Source organism: Antedon bifida, chromosome 8 (assembly GCF_963402885.1).
Source record: "Antedon bifida chromosome 8, ecAntBifi1.1, whole genome shotgun sequence".
Taxonomy (NCBI): Eukaryota; Metazoa; Echinodermata; class Crinoidea; order Comatulida; family Antedonidae; genus Antedon; species Antedon bifida.
The window spans coordinates 15,448,049-15,463,362 of record NC_136233.1 but is presented as its reverse complement, the minus strand read 5'-3'; the positions used below and the strand labels follow the sequence as shown (position 1 = coordinate 15,463,362).

General features: G+C 34.1%; 2 protein-coding genes across 2 annotated transcripts in view; one reads left to right on the top strand and one right to left on the bottom strand.

The window, feature by feature from the left end:
* Positions 1–291: 291 nt before the first annotated feature.
* On the top strand, positions 292–6,342 carry LOC144850916 (xaa-Pro dipeptidase-like). The gene is made up of 15 exons (XM_078708431.1): positions 292–408; positions 887–1,064; positions 1,330–1,457; positions 1,671–1,734; positions 1,864–1,911; positions 2,102–2,163; positions 2,318–2,362; positions 2,449–2,571; positions 3,144–3,212; positions 3,930–4,007; positions 4,261–4,409; positions 4,877–5,061; positions 5,292–5,399; positions 5,491–5,574; positions 5,874–6,342. The coding sequence occupies exons 1-15, from the start codon at positions 389–391 to the stop codon at positions 5,988–5,990; spliced, it is 1,458 nt and encodes a 485-aa protein (XP_078564557.1). The 5' UTR covers positions 292–388; the 3' UTR covers positions 5,991–6,342.
* The window catches only part of LOC144850905 (GATOR2 complex protein WDR59-like), a 24,575-nt gene continuing 15,529 nt past the window's right edge, over positions 6,269–15,314 (bottom strand). The window contains exons 12-25 of the mRNA XM_078708415.1: positions 14,760–15,008; positions 14,161–14,319; positions 13,599–13,700; positions 12,380–12,521; positions 12,039–12,108; positions 11,681–11,774; positions 11,162–11,295; positions 10,497–10,578; positions 9,892–10,004; positions 9,622–9,778; positions 9,034–9,203; positions 8,509–8,651; positions 7,926–8,042; positions 6,269–7,252 (exon numbers count right to left, since the gene is read on the bottom strand). Coding sequence (XP_078564541.1) covers positions 7,128–7,252; positions 7,926–8,042; positions 8,509–8,651; positions 9,034–9,203; positions 9,622–9,778; positions 9,892–10,004; positions 10,497–10,578; positions 11,162–11,295; positions 11,681–11,774; positions 12,039–12,108; positions 12,380–12,521; positions 13,599–13,700; positions 14,161–14,319; positions 14,760–15,008 — 1,857 coding nt within the window. The 3' untranslated portion in view covers positions 6,269–7,127. The remainder of the gene's footprint in view (positions 7,253–7,925; positions 8,043–8,508; positions 8,652–9,033; positions 9,204–9,621; positions 9,779–9,891; positions 10,005–10,496; positions 10,579–11,161; positions 11,296–11,680; positions 11,775–12,038; positions 12,109–12,379; positions 12,522–13,598; positions 13,701–14,160; positions 14,320–14,759; positions 15,009–15,314) is intronic.

The following is a 15,314-nucleotide window of genomic DNA, read 5'->3' as shown; positions in this document are numbered from 1 at the left end:
TGGGAAAATCCTATTTTGTTTACGTTTTGGAATCGTCCATTATCAAATAGAACAACTGAGGTATAAAATTGTTAATATTTACGCTGTAAAAATATAATATATTATTACCTATAAACAAAAGATATCATAAATCGTATTTAATTGTATAAATAATGCTTTATGTGTACACAAATTGAAAACAACTTATATATATTTAAACAATAATTACGGAATTTCCCTGTATATGAAATCGTTACGTCTCAATGTTGTCACGTGGAACAACAGGTTGAGTGTGATCAGGTGACATTGGGCAGTCTTGTCTTTTCAGACTTCTGTCGAGTCTTGCCTATTATTTTCGGATTTATAAATACAGACATAATACCGAAAACAACATTGCTTTAATTATCATATGATGACCTTAAAACCAGAGTAAGTATATTTAGATTAAGTTTAAAAAAATATAATTAGTAGACAGATAAATATGGTACTTTAATAGTTAGGCCTAGTAGGCCTACCATTCTAGCTACACTCACTCACACTGCACTCAACATATTGTAGGCATAGACTGTCTGTGAAAGAGTTTACCCAGCACAGTCAGTGTGTAGTTGACGTAGCTTAGTTAGGCCTCCTAATACTACTACTAGAGGTCTAGGCCAGTCTGTATATACTGATTAGTTTTTCGAGGTGGCCTAGCTCATTTTTGGTAGTTGATTATTGGTTTGTGCAACATTGAGTGTGGTTTTTAATTTTATTGTTTTAATCTCACCCTTGTTGTTTTCTTTTGTTTGTATTATGTAAAATAATATGCAAAATGTATTCAACGATTGGCATGTGACACTGATTTATGACAAGCTAAGTAATTAGCTTGAGAAATTGAATTTTCCACGATTATAACTTTAATTTTCAGACCTGCTTTTTGTCTTGGAGCATTGAAAGTACCAATTTCTTTGCACGACACAAATCGCAAGCGACTGTACAGACGTTTGAAAGAGAATGCTGCTGTAGGTGCCGGGGCAGTCATTGTCCTTCAGGGTGGAGAAGAAACGAACAGATACTGCACGGACACGGCTCTTGTTTTTAGACAGGTATACTATACTGTGACTCCGATAAGCCCATTCTCTCCCTTTCAAAATTTGGCTTAGTAGTATATATGTATGTATGTGTTATAAGATGAAAATGTTAAAACATTTCAGATGGGACTTTTTATTTTTTTATGTACAGCCATGTTATTCAAAAGGAATAGTTACCTTGTGTTTATTATGGAAGCTCCCACTCTATGTCGACACAATACACATATAATTGTGGCATCCTGTCACACAATACATATTTTAATGTGTGTTTAATTTTTAGGAGTCTTATTTTCATTGGTGCTTTGGAGTACTAGAACCTGGTTTTTATGGAGCAATTGATGTTGATAGTGGTAAGACTATACTGTTTTGTCCAAGGCTTCCTGAGGAGTATACAGTATGGATGGGAACGTAAGATAAAGATACAATTTATTTCATTTAAAGAAGTATAACATTGATAAACATGTTGCTATCTAATTTGAATATTGTTGACATAGATAGACTCTCTTCATATGTTTTACGTTTAACCTGGCAGGACCAGAATTCCAAATGCCATAATAATGTTATCTCTCATCTTTTCTATGACCTTATTTAAAGTTTTTTTTTATAATTTATATTTTATAGCATTTTACCCAAAAGTCATTTCAAAGAAAAGTATGCAGTAGATGAAGTTTGCTATGTAGATGAAGTGAGTATTTGTTTTCTTTTCATCTCATGAAATTATTTGTACTATTACACTCATAAACATTCATTATTTGTATAATATATAATGAATGAGTGAAATATCCTACAAAAATGTAATACAATCTTTTTTAAGATTTCAGATGTTTTGGAGGCAATGAAACCCGCAATGCTATTAACTTTGGTAAGTAGCAAAACAGACATTGAAAATAAATGACTTTTAGTTGTCTCATACTATTGTCTATGCTCATACATATACAGTACCATTGACCTATAATTTAATAGTATAAATATATATTATAAATAATATAGTATAAATAATATATACACATATCAGAGTTTTACTTTAATATTATTTAAAATGTTGATTACAGAGAGGTGTGAACACAGACAGTGGTAGTACATGTCAAGAAGCTGTCTTTGAAGGGGTTCACAAGTAAGTATTCAATAAATACTGCTTGTAACATTAGAACCACTCCATTGCGACACCCCTATTCAGGAGACAGACACCCCTATCCAGGAGACAGACACTCCTATTCAAGAGACACCCCTATCCAGGGATATAATTGATTCATTTCTTAATATTTTAGGTTTAAAGTCAACAATACTTTACTCCACCCAGAAATAATGGAATGGTGAGTGTTTAATTTCTTATTTTATATGCACATTTTTTCAAAAACATTAAAAATGAGTAAACCAAATGTGATTGCTTTATTTTTAGTCGAGTTATTAAAACACCACAGGAGCTTGAAGTGTTAAGATATACAAACCAAGTTAGCAGTGAAGCACACAAGGAAATCATGAGAAAGATCCGTCCAGGAATGAAGGAATACGAGATGGAAAGGTACGTACAGCAGTTGTGATCAGCAGAAAAGAATAGAATATTGTAGTTTTATGCCCAAGTATGGTAGTGATATGAGATCATCGTGTCCATATATGGGCACATCACATTTTTTTGTCACCTAAAGTTTGATAGTGTAGACAAAGCTGGAGTGTCTCTCAATTAGGAATGTACTGTGTGTACTAGTCAATCCTAGTCTTTTTTAATTAACTTGTTTATATAAATATTTTTTTTATATTTATGTGTTTAAAAATGCAATACTTATGTAATTTTAGATTATTTATTTTAGATTATAAAAGGATCCCAATGGAAATATTAGCTAATAATCTTTTTGGGCTATCCTGGAAAATCTTTTATAAATGTATTTGTAGTTTTCAGCTTCTGCTGCTTTTTTTATGTTTTTTTTATACCGAAATAAATAAAATAAAATTAAATAAATAAATTATTTGTAATGTAATGTTTTCCAAATAAATTCAAATCATACACGTATCCTAAATTAAGTTCAACAAAAACAAATCAGCCATTGAATATTTGTATTTTGTGGAACAGCTAACAAATTCTGTTGTTTTTTTCAGTTTGTTCCAACATTATTGTTACAGCAAAGGAGGTTGTAGACATACATCGTACACCTGTATCTGCGGAAGGTAAAACTAAATTGAACAGACTGCCTAATGAGTCCTGATGGTTTAATCAATGCTATTGATTTTGCATGTTTGCAACATATATCCAAGGAAACGAGGAAATACAGTCATTGTTGGTCTACATTGTTTGTCTACATTGTTTTTATATGTAATTGTACACTGTTGTCAAAATCATTAGGAATTAAGTACTGTATATGATTTTCTAAATATTAAGTAAATCACGCTTAATATCGGTGCTTTACTTGATAACTTATGATTGTCAGTGAAAATAAAATATTTTAATACAAATATAGTAATATTAATTATTATATTTCATTTCAAGACTTTATATGTGGTGTCAAATCAAACCTTTAATGACATCTGCATCTATATGTTACAAAATATGTATTATATAATTATGAAAATGAACTGTGTTTATTTTAATGCATTTTTAATTTTATTTTAATTATTTGATGCAACAAAGGTATTTTAATTTTAAAACAATTTTAATTACTTATTTTATGATGTAGATTTGTATTGTTTTTGAGCGTATGTGTTTTCAATGGCATTATTTTTTTTGGAATTAATATTTGAATTAATTATAATTGAACAATACAGTATTTAAAATTAAAAATTAGCCACAAAATTAAAAATATTCATTATTCAATCTCTACTAGTCTTTATCAAACTGACTATTACAATATCTGAAATGTTACCATAAATTATGTCTGTTTTTTTTAGTGGGAAGAATGGAGCTGTTCTTCACTACGGTCATGCAGGGGCACCGAATGACAAAGTCATCAATGATGGAGATATGTGGTAACAAACATTTACTTTTTTTATAATCAAATTGAAATCAGTAGCCAAAGCCCTCCCACCCTTATACATATAGGATACTAAGATGTAATGTCATATGTGGAGATACAGTAGGGTCTACAGAGAATCGGGTGGCCAGAAGAACTTAAAACTCTGTCTATACTACCAAACTTCATGTGACAAAAATACCCATACATGGACACATCACACTTATTTTGAGTGTGGACAGAGCTTAACAGATGGTTATTTTTTTTAGCTTATTTGATCTGGGGGGTGAATATTACTGCTATGCGTCCGACATCACATGTTCATTCCCTGTCAATGGCAAGTTCACTGACGATCAAAAGATTATCTACCAAGCAGTATATGATGCTAGCAGAGCTGTCATGAAAGAGGTCAAACCAGGTCAGCTAAAAAAACTACTATAATATATAAGTTGGTCTTAAGATGAATGGATGGAAAATCAATGAATAGGAATATGGATGAATTCAGATTCAGACTGATGTATTCTAAAATGTACAGAACAGAGTCACAGAGTAAATTACAAATTGGGGAAAAATTTATATCAGGAGACCAAGCCATAGGGGGTGCTATAATTTCTTTTAAAATTACACCAAACATAGCCTAGTAGTAGAGCCTAAATTGTTTAGTATGCACTATAGGATGGTTTTTAGTATAGTCTAAACAATCAGTAGAATTTGCACCTTTGGCAGGAAATGAAAAAAAAACTTGTGTAATTATCCGGAAGTAGGCCTACGTAACTGTTCACACAACTGAAATGGAATACCTATTGTTTGAGGTCCTGAAAGTGCCCTCTCTCCTCTTTTCATTCCCAACTTATGTCAACTTCTTGCACACAATTACAATTTTAGGAGTATGCTGGGTAGACATGCACCGTCTAGCTGAGCACACAATTCTAAAGGCACTAAAAGAGCACGGTCTAGTACAGGGAGACATAGATGGAATGGTAGAGGCCAACATAGGTGCCTTATTCATGCCTCACGGCCTCGGACACTTCATGGGCTTAGATGTGCACGACGTTGGTGGTTACCCTGAGGTGATGATGAATTCCTGTAAAATATAGGCAATCTAAAATAGTCTCCTAATATAATTTCAATGAAAAATAATAATAAATGGATAAATATTGTATTAGTTTCTTAACTAGTTTTATCATTACAGGGGACTGAACGAAACATATAGGCAATCTGAAATCTGTGTCCTCTAATATAATTCTATTATATTCTAATATATTGTATTAGTTTATCAACTATAGTTGTATCATTACAGGGTACTGAACGAATGAAGAAACCAGGTCTTAAGAGTTTGCGTACAGTACGCCCTCTACAGGCAGGAATGGTATTCACCATCGAACCTGGCTGCTACTTTATTCAGGAGGTATGTAACTTTTTTGAAATCAGAATTGATTAATCACTTAATTGTAGTGAACCATATTTTTGCAGAGCTGATATTTTAAATTTTATTACAGGTTTTGCAAAAGGCATTTAGCAATGAGATCCAGGCTCCATTCTTGTGTCAAGACCAACTCAGGAGATTCATGAATTTTGGAGGGGTAAGTGTCACAGACAGATGTGGGTCAGTGTAGGTCCAATGAGTTAAATTTTACAGTATGGCCTATTTTTGGAGGTAATGAAGGTGAAGATTTGCCCACCTAGCACTTATATTTCTCTTGTTTATCTGTAAAAGTGGACCTAAATTTTGAGATAACATATGTGTGTAACATGCAAAAAGCAATTAAATAACAAGCATAAAATAAAAGCATATTGACAAAACATGTACCTCAATGCACTGTTTTTTGTGCCACAAAGGCTTTCACCAATACATTACTAAATACAAACTTCTTTGTTATAGGTCCGAATTGAAGATGATATTGTCGTAACCTCAGATGGAATGGAGCTACTAACATGTGTGCCAAGAACAATCAATGAAATTGAAGCATTTATGGCCAAAGCCAGAGAAACTAATTAAACACTTTTGCTAAAACATATGTATATATTTTTTTCTAGTATTCAATGTTATTATGTTATATGAAATTGTCACTTGACAAAAAAATGGCTGTTTTGTACACATATGTACTGTATGTAAACTTTGACATTGGAAGTGAACCTCTTGGAATGTAATATTCAACATGTAATTAGTTTATCATTTAACATTTAATTGTATAACAACGTAATGCGGTTTTTGGATATGCATGCATACATACACTTTTCTAAAAATAAAATACTGTAAGACCATATAAAGCATTATTTTCAAATATTACTTTTATTCAAAAAAACTTTGGTAGTTACAGAAGATTAATAAACATGATGATTTGCATTGACTTGGACATCTTTGGAATTTATTTGCATTATGGTTCTGGATTTATGGTACGAGAGATACAGTTTGTTCTGGTTTTGATGGTTGATCACCCTGATCGATGGCAGAACCTCTCTTTAAACTACCCTTTCATTGGCCAGAGGTAAAGTAATACCATCTTCTCTTGTTTCAGAAGAAACAAGAAGAAGAAGCGAGGAGCAAGAGCGATAGCCACCACCGCCGCATTGTGCCGACATGTGACACATAGTTCAAAAAGATAGTGTGTATTAATAGACAGAATGATCAGCTCTGACAAACAGTATGACAACCAAATACTTTAACAATCAAAGAATAAAGCTTGGTAGCAGACATTTCTTGCTAAAGCAGAATAACACATCCAATAGCAAGAACAAGAACGGCAGCACCAATCACAGCGATTGAGACATCCTCATCTTTGATCCACACCAGAAAAGATCTGTTGAGGGCTGATTTGCAGACACTTTTTGTTTGAAAATGTCAATTGCAAGACCAATGATGGCAGAACAATCAGCCGGTTTGACAGACATCCTTATCTTTAAAAAAACTCCCAGCACTCAAAAGGTCTGTTGAAGGTAGCAGACACCGCTTGTTTGATACCGATAAGCAGAATGACAACAGAACCACTGATGGCAGGACAGCCTCTGTTTGACAGGAATCCTAATCCAGCAACCAAAAGGCCTATTGAAGGCAATGGTAGAAGGTACTTCTAGTTTGATAAGACAGACAACCAAACCAGTTAGCAAGACCAATGATGGCAACAAGTCTTAACAATTAGCAGTTTTGATAAGCACATTTGCAACCACACCCTGTAGGACATACAGCCTCCTCTTTAAACCACTCCAGCATGTGTGAGGTGTGACCACCATGCCCGCAAGTAAGGCAAAAATTGGAAGAACCTAATTACAACAGAAAATGAAAATACAAATGACATTAGAATTGGCTACTGGGACTGGGAAACTTATAAATTATATAAGAAAGTGTCATATACTAAAATACCTAGTTTTACCTAGCAGTCAGAATAATATTAGAAGAGACAGTTGCTTTATAAGAGCTAGAATTAGATTAGAAGAGCTAATCTTATCCTGATTGATAAATTAAAGTACTATGATTTTAATATTGCTAAAATTAATCAAGTATATTTTGTCACAGACTGAACATATGTGAAGAGTAAAACTGTCCATGCAAAGTGTGTACCAATAGATTTAATTTTTTTTTTAATCACCCATCTTATAGATGAATGAAAAAACAAGTAGATAACAACCCAAGAGTTCTACTTGGTAAGGTTTTTGTACTATTATATCAAAAATACAAATTCCAGTTTACTTGTTGACGTTGGCATTTTGGGTATAGTAATTAAAACTTCACTGAAGCTAAGAACACCTGTTAGGGGTGTTCCCTGAATAGCAGTTGGCTGTATTGTTAAACGTACAGTATTACCCCTTGTTCATTTCCCAGGAAAGAATTCCATTAATAGACAGGTCCCCTGAATAGAGGTGTCCACTGAGGGGAGTCCCAAAGGAGGGTTTCTACTGTACATGTATGTTTCTGGATTAAAGTATGAGTACTTGCCTTTGACAGCCACATGGCATATTGCACAACTAAATGAAAACCAGCGACAGTCATCACACTGTATAGAAAACACTCTTTTCTGACAATGCTGGCAAGTGATACCAAAATTCACAAACTCTGTATATACAAATAAAGTACAATTAATTTAAATGCGACAACATATTGGATTAGGTGCGATTATTTTATCTGGCTATAAGGATGCTTATCTCACCCTGGGAATGCTGATCTCGTCCTGGGGATGCTTATCTAGCCATGGGAATGCTTATCTAGCCCATAGGATGCTGATCTAGCCCATACGATGCTGATCTAGCCGATAGGATGCTGATCTAGCCCTGAAGATGCTTATCTCACCCTGGGGATGCTTATCTGGTCCTGGAGATGCTGATCCCGCCATGGGGATGCTTATCTCGCCCTGGGGATGCTTATCTAGCCCAGGGGATGCTGATCTAGCCCTGGGGATGCTTATCTAGCCCAGGGGATGCTTATCTAGCCCAGGGGATGCTTATCTCGCCCATAGGATGCTGATCTAGCCCTGGGGTGCTTATCTAATTGTGAGGATGTATCTAGCTCTTAAAATGCTTACCTAGTCCTGAGGATGCGGGTGGAGGATGTGTGAGGTAGTTCAATACATCAGCTCTAGCTTCCATTATGTTCCATCGGTAAAGAATCTCAGCATAAACACTCTTGAACTCATCATATTGCCGCAGCTTGTTCTCATCTAATAACCTACAATACACACATAGTTATTTTTAGCTCTGTATACACTTTGACAACAAAATGTGATGTGCCCATATATAGATATGATGATGTCATCACTTCTATATTTGGGAATATCACTACCATATTTGGGCACATCACACTTTTTTTGTCAAAATAGTTTGATAGTGTAGACCGAGCTTAAGAATATTTTTTGTAAAAATATTACAGTATTTTCGGTAATTCAAAATTATTCTTTTTATGATTTCCCACAATCATCATGTTGATTATCACAGAACTACAGTAGCCTGTGTTTAACAGTCTTCACAGTTGGTTTTGGGTTTAGTTTTGATTTATTTCCTTATTTTATTTGTATTTGTTTTTTTAATTTATATAAATTAAAGTTAATTACTTTGAGTTTTCATTATGCTCTCTTGTCTCAATCTCATAAACGTTCTTATAATTGAATTTGTAGTCATCTGGTGACTCAGGGAGCCAACCTGAGCCGTAGTCGCCATCTGGTTGCCAATCAGAAGTGAAGATTGGATCATAGCTACTTTGCACCATGTACTTGCCAGCTGACTAGAAGAGATAAATACATTTCAAACTGATCATAAAAATATTGAAGTAAAGTAAAACTACACTATCAACTTTATGTGACAAAAAATGTGATGTGCCCATATGTGGACATGATTACGTCATATCACTACCATATTTGGGAACATTGCACCTTTATTATCAAACTAGTTTGAGGTTAGGATTGACCTCAGGGTTTGCGGTACACCACATGTTTCCAAAAAGGATATAAAGTGAAGTTGAGAATATTTGGACGCTTCTACAGCTCTGTCTACACTATCAAACTAGTTTGACAAAAAAAGTGTGATGTGCACAAATATGGTAGTGATATGAAATCATCATGTCCATATATGGACACATCACATTTTTTGTCATATAAAGTTTGATAGTGTAGACAGAGCTTTACATATGTGTGCTTACTTACCAATAAGATGAAGTCATCACTGGATGTTGACCTTTTAAAATCACGCCTTTTATTTCTGTGTTGCGCCACCTGATTGGTCGGAGTAGCTCTTGACCCAAATGTACAGCAAATCATAGCTAATGTTTGTACATCATGTATTGAACTATAATATTCAATCCTGAAAAAAAAAAACCAGAGATATAAGTCAGACAACAGATATATTCAAATTTGTAAGATTTGATTTATGCTTAGATTAAGAATCGATGATGAATTTCAAATACATTTACTCACAAAGAAGAAAGCAATTTGCGGCCAAAGGGATGAGCTCCCCATGGTATACCAGCATCAACGTTTTCATCAGGGATCAGTGTGGAATCTGTTGATAATGCTGCCAAAGACCAAACCTGAAAGATAAATTGAAACGTGTTTTGTTGCTTCTTGCGAATGCATTCAACACAGATCGACTTCCTTGCCAACTAAGGTCAAAGTGATATGCTCTCATTGACACATATACAGTGAGTGGCCATAACATCGGCAAGAGTTCGAGGTGCAATCACTCCATGGTTCTGGTAGTAGAACAAGTCTTCTTGGATAAGGACTATTTTATGTCTTGGCACATGTGGAAAAGGATTACCAATAGTAAATGAATCACTGCCCTATCAGACACAGGTGGTAATCCACATGGTACTATATTGTAAACCAGTTCACCAGGGTAACCCCCTACTCATCTTGAATGATGAACTAGGTTATTTAAAGTGCATACGGGTGAACTGTGTACACTGGACCTACGGTTTATAATTTATAATCAGATGAAACCACCAGAACTAGTAGCAAGTTGGCATTATAATGAGAGTATTAATATATTTCACAAGCAATAATGTAGAAACAATATCTACCTGTACTAGATCATCCCTTCCTACTTCCTTTGCGGCTTGGGCGTTCATACTACACATTCTTGGAATGTCGACGGTTTGTAGTCTAAAATAAAATATTTATCAAACATGAAGGTAATAAAAAATGTATATTGGTGCACTGAAAATATGACCCAGCATATTAACTACCTCCAGAACATTAGCCTGCTGTTCACACCCATTCCACCACCGTATGACCCAATAGTAAATGTAAATGGGGTCTATGTTAGAGTTTGGTTAAACCATGTCAATCCCTTCAAAATACGACTGAAAACCCACTTGTACACAGAAGAATTTACTTTTTAACTTTGTCAAGCGCCTTTAAGCATTTTTTTATTTTTATGGATACCGGCGCTATAAGTCGCTTTCGATGCCCGGCATGTAGAACAAACCAGAAAAGAAATTTGTTTTTGCCAGTGGCCATCCGACTCTTGAATTCTTGAACTTTGACTCTTGTTATATTGTACTGTGTATTGTGATATTTTGTATATTTTGTAAGATCATTTTAATCCAGACCATTTTATTTGAATTGTCCCGTGTGGGATGATTAAAGAATTTTGAATTGAATTGAATTGATTGATGTCTTCTCCAAAGCAAGTATCATAGATTGAATACTTAACAAATTGAGTAGTAACAGTATTAACACTTACATATATGTTTCAGCTAATTTGCGATGAATAGGAAGAAGACCGGACACATTGTGTAAAACAACAGATCCGTGTCGGAATTGCTTGGAACTTGGATCCGAGCCTTTTCTTTTGGATTTGAAACCTTTGGGTCGTTTCTGAAAAATAATAATTAAAAAACATAAATATGGCTTAATTACATATATCCTATATATATTAGTATGGTAGATACCAATGTTTTGCAATGTAAGAGTTGATTGGAGGATTGTGGGTCACATGATGTTCAATAGACATAATACTATTATTAAAACTCTTATGTCAGATTGATATGGTTGTTGTTATACAGTGTCTTTCACTTTTGACCTCATGAAATTATTTGCCTAATATTAATTATTTATATAATATACGACGATATACGACAAATATTACAGAATACACTACATAGTAGTACAGTATTTATATATTATGTACGATACTCTTAAAGTAGCAGAATATACAGTAGTAAATCAATATGTACATCGTAGTAAGATATTGTGTCCTTACATTTTCTCTGAGATTGTAATAGCTACTCAATGATACACTGTCTTGATTTACAGGTTTCTTCTTCAATGGAAGTGAGCCCAATGCTGATAATGCTCTGTTGATGAAATAATACTGTACATCCTAAGCAATTATTGTTAGAGGTTTGCTGATACAATCACATGTGATACATACTGTATGTAACACTGTATCCTAGAATTTGTCTATGATACTGTAGACATTTTAGATATAGTCCAATAACATGCCTCTTTGATAGGTGTTCATTAATAGGGGCTGACCTTAGTGATAATACATTATTTCCACATGTTTGTTTTAGGGGAATGTGTCCCTATACAAATTACTCAATAATATAATATCTTACTTTGGAGTTGGTACTTGTTGACTGCTGTTTTTCCTAAACGTACCAGGTCGATGAAAAACAACAAGTTTATCTGAAATCAGAATAAGATTTTAATACTTAGCTAAATTCTTATCAAAGTGTCATATAAACAAGAGGATTTGCAAATGACTAACAAAGAACTACAACTCTGTCTACACTATCAAACTTTAGGTGATAAAAAAATGTGATGTGCCCATAATATGGACATGATGATGTCATATCACTTCCATATTTGATCATATATCACAACCATATTCAGGCAGATTGATAGTGTAGACAGAGCTTAACGGTTTTAATTGGAGGCATAAAAATACAGTACTAACCTACTCCGCAGAATCTGGCACCACAGGTTCTTGGAAACGGAATGCATTTATCTGAAAAGCTGTTGTACTTGTAATTAGCCTGCGTTGGACTGTACTGGTGTCTATACATACTTGGGCTTCCTACAATGGTTTGTGAGTTAGACTGTCAAATAAAAAGATACATTTTATGAATCCTCTTGTATCTTTATGTTTGAATGCCGTCTGTATATTTTTGTATTGTTTTTAAGAGGGCCTCTTTAAGTCAGCTGTATTGCTGAAGTACAGCTGTTAGAGCTACCCTTGTAAAACAAAGTTGAATAAATAAATTAATTAAATCATTTATCAAAATGATATCATTGTGAATAAATTGTATTTGTTGATGCATGTGTATAGAGATTGATGGTTTACCAACATAAAAAAAAATACCCTCAGAATTTTGAATTAGGAATGCAATCATAATGATTGTGTTTTTCTATAATTAACATAATTAATCATATCACAATCACAAGGGGAATTAATAGATTTTAGGGCGTAATATTTTCTACATAAAACAACAACTTTAGTGAAGTTGTAGCTTTGTGGTAAACATGCTTGTCTCCAATCCCAGGTTCAATCCTGACCTAGTGCCAAGGATTTAACTCACGACTCTTTCCCTAAGCCTCAAATGAGACTTATACCCTTTCACATCTGAAAAATTTAACAAGTTGTAACCAGGTTTGAACAGGGTGAATACAATTTTGTGTTGTTTTTGTTTGATTTCTCAGGGTTCGTGTATGCGAGTATGAGAAACATGTAATAAATCGGGAGATCGATTTGATTTGAATTTATTCGGAAGTACACAAATATACATTACAATTGGTAAACAAGAACAATTAAAACATACGGTAGTCTTCCATAGATAACCCAAAAAGCCGGTAAATATCATTCCAGCTTATTTCCATTGGGGTCCAGATCAAACCTGGTTACAAGTTTTTACAAGTTGTAACAATTTATGCAGATGTGAAAAGGGTATTAGTGTAATATGTGAAGGTTTGAAGGTTTGCATGGCGAAATCAAATGTTGATATAAGTTTGCGGTACACCACGTATCAGGAGTGAGAATGCTGAGGACGATCAAAGCATATTGATCGAAACGTCGAGAAACTCAACAGTTCTTTTCAGAACCAATATACGTGGTGTACCGCAAACTTATATCGGTATTATTATATGTAGTTTATGCATGATAAATTATAACAACTTACTGGACTTTGCATAATCTGTAATGGAATTGATAACTGTTGTAAACAAGCTTCCAAACATGGACGAGATTGCTGGACACACTGGCGACAAGTATCCTTCAGTGTCTGCAAACATTAGTAATTCAATATTTATATTAAACACTTAAACATAATTTATATCATATCATAATCTAATCGTCTTCTTGTTGGCTGCAATTTATCCGAGGTCGTTGCTCCTTCAGCCGTCACTTGACAGGGCAGAAATGTACTTTACCAGCACAAGGGGTATCCCCTACTATTCCACTGGGCATCCTCCTAAGAAAATTATGGTCGAGGAGTGCTGTGAACTGTTGCCGATATTACATATTAAAAGATTAAAATCTTAGTGGTAATTGCAGTCAACTCTCCCAGTACTGGACACCTTTGGGCTGGTTTCCAGAAAATCTGGTTTTAAAATTAAAATGGTAAAAATTAATTTGGGACCTTTTGGAACTTGAGAAAAGTCTGGTTTTGAGAGAGTTTCCAGTATTGGACGAGTGGACTGTATTAATGTACTGTATGTCTTACCATGGTGGAATGGTCTTACCTTTAATATTCTAGTCTTTTGCTCCAAATCAACAACCGATGATTCATGATAAACAAAGATAGGAGGTGTATTATTGGGATACATGGACGGGAATGTAACCAATATTTTAACAGCTGCATTGTGGGAAACAAGTGTACAACTTCGGTTTCCTATATCGATCTGAAAGAAAAATTTTAGAAAATAAAAATTTCCAACTTTTTTAATTGATATTTTTTTTACATCTTTTTCTTTGGCAAATACGACTAAAGACACAAAACTAAACAATTCAATAACACTTGGCAAGGGAAGATTATAGTTAACTTTAAAGAATCATAAATTTCAATCAATCAACAATCTCTCTATTTCCATGAAAACAAACACAAACACATTAATGACAAAGCCTAAAAGAAGTATCAGTATCAGCAGTGGCGTAACGGATATCGCTCACTGGCTAAACCCAAGAACTGAAATGGGCCCCAGTCTATGAGTAGCCTCAATGCAACTACCCAACGTTGTACAGCCCCTTAGGAGTGATAAACATGGGGGCTTTTCTCCCGGCATTACACAACTGATTTTCAGTAAATACAATTTAAATTTATGACAAAAATTATCTCACTTACTTTTTCTACATGCGGCATCTTAGTATTACTTGATATCTGTGAATTTGTTATTTTAATGAATTCCTGTTGTAGTGACATGGAATGTGTGGAGGTCTCAGTGTCGATAGATGAACCATGCTCTGACGGTGTCTCGTCTGATCTTGTTGGAGTTCCATGCACACTTGTGTCTACCTCTGTACCATTGGTTGAAAGTGGCACGGATTCTGATAGGGTGTTATGAACCAGAGTGTCAACATCAACACCGCAGTACTAAATAAAACATTCATGTACTTAAAATATTTATACAAAACATATTTCTTTTTTAACAAATTATGTATCTACTTTGTTTGTTGTTGTATGTTTAAAATAACAAATATGTTAATAATAATATGAATATATTGAGGTGCTCTTTACCAAAAGTTCTCGCAAATGGGTTTTAAAAACAGATTTTAACTGTTTCAATGTAGACGAATTACATATACAATGAGGTAGTGGATTCCAAGGAAAGGTGCAGCAGCAGAAAATGCTCTGTGAAATTTTTGTTTTAGGCACTTAGAGGGTGAAAACAAATATAAT

Bases quoted from the DNA above. Each gene is read 5' to 3' on its own strand.
- LOC144850916 (XM_078708431.1), top strand. From the start codon at position 389: ATGATGACCTTAAAACCAGA. The intron at 4,008-4,260 runs GTAACAAACATT...TATTTTTTTTAG, and splicing joins ATCAATGATGGAGATATGTG to CTTATTTGATCTGGGGGGTG. The intron at 5,400-5,490 runs GTATGTAACTTT...ATTTTATTACAG, and splicing joins GCTGCTACTTTATTCAGGAG to GTTTTGCAAAAGGCATTTAG.